The 11221-nt window shown below is 32.3% G+C and overlaps 2 protein-coding genes across 4 annotated transcripts; both read left to right on the top strand.

Annotated features, from left to right (window-relative positions):
• The first annotated feature begins 4444 nt into the window (after positions 1 to 4444).
• On the top strand, positions 4445 to 7531 carry LOC109585666 (uncharacterized threonine-rich GPI-anchored glycoprotein PJ4664.02-like). Of its 2 annotated transcripts, none has more exons than XM_020001798.1 (9): positions 4445 to 4539; positions 4582 to 4869; positions 4913 to 5185; positions 5236 to 5303; positions 5400 to 5619; positions 5669 to 6559; positions 6613 to 6855; positions 6902 to 7003; positions 7357 to 7531. In XM_020001798.1, the coding sequence occupies exons 1-8, from the start codon at positions 4476 to 4478 to the stop codon at positions 6991 to 6993; spliced, it is 2139 nt and encodes a 712-aa protein (XP_019857357.1). In that variant the 5' UTR covers positions 4445 to 4475; the 3' UTR covers positions 6994 to 7003; positions 7357 to 7531. The 2 variants fall into 2 exon arrangements, with proteins under 2 accessions (XP_019857357.1, XP_019857356.1); XM_020001797.1 differs by having other exon boundaries at positions 5233 to 5303.
• Positions 7532 to 8249: 718 nt separating this feature from the next.
• Positions 8250 to 9872, top strand: LOC109585667 (transmembrane protein 144-like). 2 transcript variants are annotated; one of them, XM_020001799.1, is made up of 8 exons: positions 8250 to 8386; positions 8434 to 8504; positions 8573 to 8881; positions 9004 to 9108; positions 9246 to 9381; positions 9426 to 9487; positions 9566 to 9619; positions 9703 to 9872. In XM_020001799.1, exons 4-8 carry the CDS (start codon positions 9088 to 9090, stop codon positions 9706 to 9708), a joined length of 279 nt encoding a protein of 92 aa, XP_019857358.1. In that variant the 5' UTR covers positions 8250 to 8386; positions 8434 to 8504; positions 8573 to 8881; positions 9004 to 9087; the 3' UTR covers positions 9709 to 9872. The 2 variants fall into 2 exon arrangements, 1 of the variants encoding a protein (XP_019857358.1); XR_002186595.1 differs by having other exon boundaries at positions 8437 to 8504; positions 9246 to 9487; positions 9535 to 9619.
• Positions 9873 to 11221: the final 1349 nt, after the last annotated feature.

The raw sequence follows: 11221 nt of genomic DNA, 5'->3' as shown, positions 1-11221 counted from the left end.
GTTATGTTATGTTACCATGTAAATAAATATCTGAGTTGCAAGCAAGTATAACTGATCCACTGATGTATTGCAGGTTGTTATTACCATAAATAGTGACATTGCCTACATTGACAAAGATCAGCTTCCCTATGTTGTCTACCCTTATTTTCGAAGCAATTTTTAATTGACGATCACCAATTCGGAATGATTTTATTTCTAAAATAAGATTTCTCTGTCGATTTTTGATATTTTTTGTTGTTACTTTTGCAAATATAACTGATGAGTGATAACGAAAATTAGTTTTCTTACAATAAATATTCAGCAGAGCAACAGCTACATATGCCTCAACACTAGAGTCAACGGTGACATTAAAGAATAAATGCTCACTGCTAGTGTACGTCTTTAAAACTGAAGAAGAGCTAAAGCGAAAATAACTGTCCTTGATGCTAAGAAAGTTCCACTTCTCTTTTAGATCAATGCTGTTTTTACCTCTTTTGTGTCGTGATTCAACAGAGCATCCTATCACACTAATTCTTGAGTACATGATATCATTTTCAAAAAAGAATGCATTGTCAAATGCTACATGTGTCTTTCCAACTGGTGCATCTCTGGCAATAATGGCTACATTGTACAAGCTACCGTAACAGCCTCTCCAAAAGCTTCTTTCAAATAATACAGACACATGATAATTACCTTCACTGAACAATACTGTAGCACAAGAAGCAAAAGTATTTATTACTTTTGGATAGGACAAATGACTTATTCTAGTGTCAAAATTCCAGTTATTTATGAGAGCTAAATTAGATATTTTAGCTATAACTTGTTCTTTGGTTGTGTAGTTTGAGAAGTATAAGAGTAGCCCAGTCCCACCACAGTTAGTATTATTGCCAGGCCTTACTGTACGATTTTCGGTTGAGGTTATATTGACTGCAAATATTTTGAAGATTTTGTAAGGATTAATGCAAACAACTCCATATCCATAAAAGCTGTTAATGGATACATTAAAAAGTGAAAAATTTTCCAAATGACTAAATAGCAGTGTTATTGACTGACCTTTGGGAAAATAGAACGCCCTATCATTACTAGGATAAAGCTCAGCTATAGAAGGCATTGCTCCTCCACACTGATATATGTCAACATTCTCAATTTGTAACCCACTGGAGTTATAAAAACCAAGACCAGTTGGTTTTGAACATGTAATATTGGCTCTGACAGCAGCTGATGCACTCTGTATTGTGACATTAATAATATTAGAAACCAAACAAAAAGAAGACTTAACCATATTCAAATCGTAGGATACATTTACCAAGAGACATAAGTGAGTACCTGGTTGTAGAAGAGACCTTCCCTCTCCACAGAGATGATAAACCAAAGATGCTGAATTTGTTAAATAAATGCACTTGTCATTGCCTCTTGAATTTAGTGATACCACAAAGAGAGCCAGTAATATGTAGAGAATCTTCTTGCAGTTGGCCATGACTAATGCATTCAGGGTCTTCTTTACTTGGCTTTATAAGAATGTTATTGTTATTCTTTTGTAAGTTCTCTATCTCTTTTTAGTATACTTTCAACATTGGCATGTAAACTGTTTTTAAAAAAGTATAACCATTTGTCTATGTTACAGGTTACAAATGATAATATTCATGTTTGCATTAAATGTGAAATCATTAGTGTATTGATTATAGTTTCAATTCACAGTCTTTACTATTACAGATGTGAAAAACTAAACTTTAAAGATGCATGACACATTAATCTGTTATTTTCTGTAGCTTTGCTGATAAAATAATAACAAACTATATTAAATGTAAGTACAAATTACATTAACTATGATAAGAAAGTCTAAAATTTTACAAGTAATGTCAACGACAACAAGAATAATAAATAGTAGAATTCTGCTAAACATGAGTAGAATAGCAATGTCGCTAGGAAAAGAGTGATGACTCTGTCCAGCAGGTGAGCTCAATGATAGCTCTTTAAGAGCATTCTTAAACCTGGTTCTATCCAGAGCTTTAGAAATACTTAGCTCCTTCAATAATTCTTTAAGTTATTCTTTCTGCATGATGCACATATAACAACAGGTTTACATCAATGCCTGCAGAATCTAGCTTCTTCTTGTGCTGGTTTAATTGGATTAATTCTTCCTTATCAATGCCTTGTAGCTCTCATCTAAACTATACTGCAATTGGAGTACTAAAATACTCCAAGGTCAGAAAATTCTTCACAATTGGCTGAGAAAAGCAGAAACCCATATATTTCCTCGTCAAAAAAAGTTTGAGCATACTGTCCAAGATTAATGCTGGCCGAAACTAGCTGAGTGTATTTTCTTGCTTGAGTTGCTTCATGTTCTGTACCCATCTACATGGTATGACAATCTTTTAGATTCATTTTTACAACAACATTATGTAAGGCTTTACACATAGTCCAATATTTCTTGACTATGCATGTACATGAAGCAGTATACACCTTTTATACCTTTCTTTTGTGTTATTGATTTGGCATTTCCTCTCTCAATTGCAGGTCTTACAAATCTTGTCTCAAAGTGTCCTAAACTACATGACTCACTCCAGCTATTGCAGTGAATCTATACTATTGAGAGTTGTCAATAAACTATTAAGGAGTAAATTAGTCCATTGATATGGCTCGTATGAGTCTTGATCATACATTGTAGCTGTCAAAATTTGGCACAACATAAGAATTAATTTGTATATGGATCAGAAAACATTATAATTCTCTTTTTAATTTTGGCAAAATTTGGCCCAAAACCATACACTAAGTAAGTACAAAAGTTAATAAAAGTAGGATTCCCTCTGTGCTAATCTGTCAAAAAAGTAACGGAAAATTATAGAAGGGAATCATGCATCAGGATGTGAAGTTATGCTGAAGGAATTTTCTACTGATGACCACTGATTAAAACTGCTTTAAAGTATAGTTTAATACTATAGTTTGGACATGGGTCCTTGTTCAAGAAACAGTACCAGATAGAAACCATCTTCCCCTACAATCCTGTATTCCATATGTCAGTTTTCATAATGCATTACATTAATTTTCAATAATTGTTTGTTTTTTTTAATATATTTTATTGATCAGTGATCACACACTTGATAAACAATGATATCCAAGATAAATAATATTATTACCTTGAAGCCTCTAAGCATTAATTGCAGTATTGGCTGAACTTTGCTAAAAATTAAAAGAAGAGAATTTTTTATTTTTATAATTTTTTGATACACACACATGTACTTATGTTGTGTAAAAAGGTTCGAGCTAATTCCAGTCAAAATTAGATTTCTTAAAAGTTACTCAAACACTATAAAGGCCAAAGGCCCTACAGAGTCATCGGCCAAAAATTTTCTCAAGGATAAAAAGAAGAGAATTCTACATGTAAAAATTTTTTCATGATACACATGCATGTATACATATGTTTTGGTAAAAGTTTGAGCTGATGCCAGTAAAAATTTAATTTTTTACAATTTTTTTTAAGTTGCTCTAAATTGGGCTAAGTGCATGTGCTTTATTACAGGGTCATTTGTCAAATTTTTCTAAAAATTAAAGAAAGAATTCTATCATCAGTTAATCCTCAGTATGAGAATGTACATCTAGATCTACCAGTTCCACAATCAGAACTATCAATGGAAGAATGTGCTGCTTATGGTGTAGTGGAAGGTACTATAGATTCCCATAGTATGAGACTGTAGATCTACCATCTCTACAGTCAAAGGGAGACTATGAACTACCAGTAAAAAATGTGCTGCTTACAATGTAACAGAGAGTGCTGGATTCCCACAGTATGAGACTGTAACATTAACAGTTCCTCAGTCGGAACTATCAATGGTAGAGTGTGCTGCTTATGGTATAGTAGAGGGTAATAGACTTTAGAGTTAGTGTGAGTGCTGGACTGGATTCGGTAAATTTTAACAATTAAAAAAAATTTCATTCAAAAAATTTTAATACCATTGTAAACTATTGAGTATCTACCAGTCGTAAGTCCCATCCATATGACCATACAATCCTCTTTAAAAAAAAAAAGAAAAATGAATAGTGTTAAATAATCTATAAATGTTAATTGGCGTTAATTGTATTTTCACTTTTCCCCCCATTTGTCCATTTCATTAAATAGAACTGAGTTCTTTGGCATTCTTTGGTTGTAGTCCTAGGGAGTTTCCAACCAAATAAATACACTCAGCAGACAAATCAAGGTCTACATAAGGCATCGTTAATATAATGATAGTTGTTCTTGGTTTTCTACCATCAGCGTTAAACTCTTCTCTTAATTTTTTCAACTGATCGCGTGAGTCAAGAGCTACAGCAAACTGAGGATCAGACAATGAGAGGCCTAGCTGGCTTGACAGGTCCTTCAGGTAATCATGAATCTCTTCTCTTGTCCTCAGATCCGGTACTGAACTCTGCAGACGACATAATATACTCCTACCACACCACGCCTTCTTTTCACACACTAATGTTTCTAGCACCTTCAAATTGCGTGGGAGGGCTCAATAATGGCTGTTTCTTTTGCTGCTCCTGTTGCTGTTCTAACAATACTCGGCCAAATTTGCTTTTCTGGTAAAATTCTAATTTTATATTAAAAAATTTGAACTATTTTAGGTGCAAGTATCTTCACTATTGTACCAGTGACACAATATGCTTATATCAATGACACTGTGACATTTGAATGTGCTAGATCTAACAGATTGACTCAAATTGATCTAGTTTTTGTGACTTATCCACCAGTTATAGGTTTAGTATCATTATTATCATTACTAAATGGTAAAAAAGTGATGTTACTCAAACTAACAGCAACAAGTGAAATAAATGGTACAAGTGTAATCTGCACTACCCAACGACTCATTGGAGCACCAATTGCCACTCCACCAGCATATTTATATGTACAAGGTCAGTATAACACATACTTATTGTAATTTTTAATCATTCCCAGGTCCACCTGATAGTGTCGGTAATTTAACAGGATATCAGTTAGATTCTTGTTGTATGTTTATCAGTTGGTATCCTCCATTCACACTACCAGGACTAACAGTACAGTATATAATCAGTGTAGGAACTGATCAACAGTACCTTAATGACTCTATCACTAACTACACTTACTGTCCAATAAACCCAACCAATAAACAATATCTGTTTAACATTACAACTACTAATAAAGCTGGGAATGGATCTACTAGTAACATAACTGTTGGATTTCAATCAACAAGTAAGTAATTATACTTATTGAGAGCCTAAAGTGATTACTCTATACAGTAGATGTGCAGTTATATGTAACTGATAAGGAAAAAGGGAAAGTAAATTGGACTTTTCGTTTCAATGTATCTGTAAGTTTCTACGCTAAGAATAGATTCTTAATAATCACATTCCATTAATTGTTGTGATTATCTGTTTAAGACAACATGACTATGTATTCTTTTTAGGTTCATCAGTTTTGCAATAATGCGTCACTAATAAACATTACTTTGAAAGGATGTACTAAGGATAACTGTTATTCAACAACAAATGTATCCATAAGCAATAGTTCTTATAATAATATTATTTCACTTGCTGTTCAATTTCCATCAAATAAGACACTGAATACTAATGCTACCTTGTACTATCAAAATGGAGTTACAGTTCAAAGCAACACTATAATAATCAGTAAGTAATACAAATTAATACATTATGACATTATTTTACTTATTTTAAGGTACTCATGATCTTCAGAAATTTACATTGATTAATATCACATCAAATTCTGTTTGTCTTCAGTTTCAGTATATCAATGGCAGTACACCTAATAGTGATGTTATTCTTTTCACTGATAATATGAACTATACTGAGTCTTACCTCATATCTCCTGATAATCAATTCACCTTTATTCAGTGTATTGATGACATACCAGCTGGTAATAACTTAAGATTGTATGCATGTGAGTTAGCTACCATAAAGAACTGTGAATCTAATCCTCTTGCTGTAATAACTGATATTAATATTACTGATGACTTTACATCTTCAGTTCTAATGTCATCAGTTCATTCATCATTAGTATCACTCACATCAACAGTATTGACTACTCCATCAATGATGTCTGTACCATTGATAATGTCTGCTTCACCAATACCCACTACTTCACCAGTATCAACTACTTTAACTTTAACAATTGCAACTAATTCAATAATTCTAGCTACTTCATCATCTATTGCAACCACTTCATCAATGACGTCTTTACTAACAAGAATGCCTACTTTATCTGTACCAATCTCATTAATAATGTCTGAATTTGAAACATTTCCTTCATCAGTGCTGGTTGCTTCATTGATACCAACTGCTTCATCAGTACCAGCTAGTTCCTCAGCATCAACTATTTCTCTGGTATCAACTACCGGTACTTCAATAGTACCTGCTTCAAGTAGCTCTATCATAAATGATACTATAGATACTCCAGCTAGTTCCTCAGCATCAACTATTTCTCTGGTATCAACTACTTCAATAGTACCTGCTTCAAGTACCTTCATCATAAGCAGTACTACAGATACTCCTATAATAAGTGCCTCTACTATTATTCCTACCTCTAGATTAACTAGTACATTAGTGACAGGTACAGTGTATGTTCATTTGTGTAGTTATAATGTACTTCACTGTATAATATAGGTATTTCAACTACTTCATCCATTACTTTATTGTTCCTAACTTCTTCATCTTCATCCATACATTCTTCATTTTTAAGTTTGTCATCAGTATCTTCTTTATCCAATACTTCATCTCAAACTTCTTCATTCATAACTTCTTCATCCCCAGATCTTTCATTCATAGCTCCTTCATTCACATCTTCTTCACCATCAATTATTGAATTGGGTTCTGGGATATCAATTTCACTACTAATTATAATAATTGGTATGTACATTATAATCAAATGTTGTCATTAATATGTACATTGTAGTTGTTATAGTAATTGTAGTGGTAGCAGCAACAGTTCGATTTAAAAAGAGAAGAGGAAGAATAGAAGTGATTAATAACATTAAAGAAAAATGAAAATATTAATGTAATTTATTCATTAATTGACAACTTTTATTGTATTAGAGTAAGTTGACGCTATACCATCCCTCTGTATAAATGAATGCAAATTTGTGTGCAGCAGTCACAGTGGCTCCAATTATAGACAGTCACAGGGACTTTGGGCCAATTTTTGAACAACTTTAAAAGTTTGTAAAAATCCAATTTTCATTGAAATCAGCTCAAACTTTCTATGCAACATAAGAACATGTAGATGCATCAGAAAAAATTATTAATGTTATTACATTAACTGTGTGTTACTGCAAGAGGAAAGAGAAGAATGGGCAAAATATGTTAATTTATGCTAAAGATTTACTTTGATGAATTGTATTATACATACAGGTTCACAAAAGCAAGAACTATCATCAGTTAATCTACAGTATGAGATTGTATATCTACCAGTTCCACAATCAATGGAAGAATGTGCCGCTTATGGTGTAGTTGAAGGAACTAGATTGTAATTACGTATACCAGACTATATAACCTTGAAAATACTTATAATAATTATTTAAAATAATTTATTTTGGCTATGGGTACAGTCAGTATGGTGAGGTATAAAGTCACAAAACAAACTGTACTGCATTGGTGGTTCACTGAACAACATGATGATGGCCTTTGTTGCTGCTGTAATAATACTCTGCCAAATTTGCTTTTCTGGTTAGTTCTGATATTGATATTTAAAATTGTTGGATTTCAATACTTTAGGTGCAAGTATATCATTCATTATTGTACCAGTGACACAATATGTATATGTCAATGATACTATGATATTTGAATGTGCTATTAATGTGACTCAATTTAATCCCTCTTTTGTGATTAATCCATCAGTTGATGGTTCGGTATCCTCCTCCCTCTCTGGTGCTGGAATGACATCACTCAGGCCTAACAGCAACAAGTAAAGTAAATGGTACAGAAGTTACCTGTATAGTATACAATAAAGCTACCACTGAAGCAGCATATCTATATGTACAAGGTCAGTATAATGTTGATTAATGAAGGGACTGTACTCAAACATTCATTCAGTCTACACTGGTGTTACACTTTTACTTGTACATCATTTGTATCAGCTAGTCAATTCAACAATTTTTATTATCATTCCCAGGTCCACCTGATAGTGTCAGTAATTTAACAGGATATCAGTTAGATTCTTGTTGTATGTTTATCAGTTGGTATCCTCCATTCACACTACCAGGACTAACAGTACAGTATATAATCAGTGTAGGAACTGATCAACAGTACATTAATGACTCTATCACTAACTAGACTTACTGTCCAATGAACCCAACCAATAAACAATATCTGTTTAACATTACAACTACAAATAAAGCTGGGAATGGGTCTATTAGTGACATAACTGTTGGATTTCAATCAAGTAAGTAATTATACTTATTGAGAGCCTAAAGTGATTATTCTATACAGTAGATGTACAGTTATATGTAACTGATAAGGAAAGAGGGAATGTAAATTGGACTTTACATTTCATTGTATCTGTAAGCTACCATGCATAGTTGATATTTGTTTGTTTAGGCTGTAGTGCTATTAATTTTTATCCAAATAGAAGTATAATGCAGTTATGTTTACTTTCAGTTTTGTACTAATGTACCACCACTAGTGAACATTACATTGAAAGGATGTACTAAGGATAACTGTTTTTCAACAACAAATGTATCCATAAGCAATAGTTCTTATAATAACTTTTCACTTGTTGTTCAATTTCCATTAAATAAGACACTGAATACTAATGCTACCTTGTACTATCAAAATGGAGTTACAGTTCAAAGCAACACTATAACAATCAGTAAGTGCTTGGAAAAGATGAGGACTACTCCTGGGTTGACAAGTTAGTGAAATGGCAGCAAAAAATTGTGTAAGTAAAAACAAATATTAGAAGTACATGTACATATGCATCTAACTGCATTACAATGAATCAATGATCATAATACATGTAGTACATATGTACTATATGTACATTTTCTTTTTCTCCTACAGTGGTTTTAGTATGGCATTAGGTAGATATTGGATTTTTATTTGGCACTCAATTTTTAGCAGTTGAATTTATGAGATTATACGAAGATGACACTCATTCATGCAACAGTAAGATACTAACTTCATTTATGGTGCATACATGTACACATACATGTATATTAATGTACATTGTACAATGTATATTACCACTTCTAATATATTCAGTTACTGGTACCTCTTTTTGCTATCTCTTTCTTTTATTCCAGAGCTTGATTATATCTTTAGTCACTTCACTGGTATCTTCTTTTAGTAAATACTTTCTGGACATGAGGAACAGACCTAAGGTTTATCCTAAAGTCATCCTGCCAACTCTCAAGTGGCATCATATGGGGATAGCAATGAGTGAGTCATCATGGGACTGTCATGTGGCATCTTCCTCTCTTTAGCTGGCTACTTTGTAGCTAATGAGAATTTATCACTAGCTGTTAGTTTCCCAATCATTACAGCGGTAAGTTTACCAGTTATCCCACACTTTTTATATCAATAATAAATTAGATGTACTGTATATACATGTTTATTCTATTAGGGCCCTGGATTTATTAGTCCAGTTTGGGGTATTTTACTATACAGAGAGATCAAGGTACAACTTCAAATATTAAAATGATCAAAACTGAAAGCATACAATTCTCTTTCCCTCTCCCTTTAATCTCCTCTCTTCTCTAGGCATGAAAAAATATTAGTCTTTACTTTGGTGGCTTTTTTTGTTTCAGTCTGTGGTGTGATAATGGTTGCTCTCTCTCTCTCGAATAACAAAGTTAAATGTTAATGATACATAAATTTCACTGAGTGATTGATAAAAAAAATTGATGAGGAGGCTAACAAAAATATAGTAATAGTTAACTGCTGACTGTGTAACCCTATTACTATTATATATTATTATTACTGTTGGTATTCATTTTGAACTTACAATAGATTCTTTAAAAAATTTTTTCTTGATAATGTAAAAGTGTTTCAAATTAATAAATAAATGTAGCAGAAAAATTACAAAAAATAGCTATTTTATAATTATAATTTAAGAAGATAAAAATGAAGAATGAAGTTAGTAGCCTAGCTATAACAATACTAATACTGATAAAATAAAGTTTATAAATAAAAAATATAGTTATTGAAGAAAATAATAAAAACACTAATAAACAACACTAATAGTGACAATAGCAATAATAATAACTATATAGACACAATACTTTGATAAATTAAATTACCATTGTCAATGCATGTAAACACACTCGATGAAAGTCAATGCATAAAAGCTATGGCATGTAAAAGGAATCTTATTTCAATAAAAAGTGGAGCAGAAACAAGTACACAAACTATTAATGCCCATAAATAATACAACATAATATACAATACAACAATGAATGATTTATAATAACAAAAATAACAATAATAAACCAGAGGAAATCATCATAATGCTGCATATTGCATAAAAACTGCCAATAGAAATAGTAAATAAATGAGCATTACTTTACTGTAAAAAAACATCACCAAAAAAGGGAAAAATTGTCCTGCTGCAAAAATAAAAAAAAAAAACCTAACAAGAAGTCTCCATTTTTCTTGAAGGTATATTAAAGTTAATGAGAGAGAGATTAGATGCCATAGTGTTGATATAATGAAGAAAGGAAACAATCAAATGTGCATGTGTAGAAGTGAAGGTGTAGTAGAGAAAGAGTGTGGTGTGGTAAATTGGTAATACGTACAAAAGAATTGAAACGATTCCAAGGAAAACGAACAAGGCAAACAAAATGAAAAATAAAATAAGTACAAGCAAGAAAACTGTGCCAATGTGTAGCATCAAGATAAAAATGAAGGACGAGGTTTAGTAGCTATAGGCATTATTTGTCTTCTCTCTGCCTCTTTAATCATTTCTTGTACTAATTTTATAAAGTAAAAGCGTCTGAGCATCAATTTGACTATAGATTCTCCTCCTTTGATTGACTGGGCTGCATCAATGTCCCCTTGAACTGGTTTCAAATTAAACTTTTCCATTAAAGTACGAACCATTTCCAAGTGACCACTTAAACATGCAAAATATAAGAGACCTCTAGAATCGTGTGTTTCTAAATTAGGACTGCAGTTTAGCTTTGTCAGATAATGTATTACCAATCGCATGTTACCAGCTTGACAGGCAGCATGAAGACCAGTGAATCCATTACTGTCTTTGTCTTCAGGATGAATATTACCA

Source organism: Amphimedon queenslandica, unplaced genomic scaffold (genome assembly GCF_000090795.2).
Source record: "Amphimedon queenslandica unplaced genomic scaffold, v1.1 AMPQUscaffold_13027, whole genome shotgun sequence".
In the NCBI taxonomy this organism is placed as follows: Eukaryota; Metazoa; Porifera; class Demospongiae; order Haplosclerida; family Niphatidae; genus Amphimedon; species Amphimedon queenslandica.
The sequence above is the reverse complement of the archived record's forward strand: the minus strand, read 5'-3'. Positions and strand labels throughout refer to the sequence as shown.

Coding starts and splice junctions, on each gene's coding strand:
- LOC109585666 (XM_020001797.1), top strand. CDS start 4,476: ATGGCTGTTTCTTTTGCTGCTCCTGTTGCTGTTCTAACAATACTCGGC. Junction 4,870..4,912: donor AGCATATTTATATGTACAAG/GTCAGTATAACA, acceptor AATCATTCCCAG/GTCCACCTGATAGTGTCGGT. Junction 6,856..6,901: donor ACTACTAATTATAATAATTG/GTATGTACATTA, acceptor TGTACATTGTAG/TTGTTATAGTAATTGTAGTG.
- LOC109585667 (XM_020001799.1), top strand. CDS start 9,088: ATGACACTCATTCATGCAACA. Junction 9,382..9,425: donor TCATATGGGGATAGCAATGA/GTGAGTCATCAT, acceptor TCCTCTCTTTAG/CTGGCTACTTTGTAGCTAAT. Junction 9,488..9,565: donor GTTTCCCAATCATTACAGCG/GTAAGTTTACCA, acceptor TTATTCTATTAG/GGCCCTGGATTTATTAGTCC.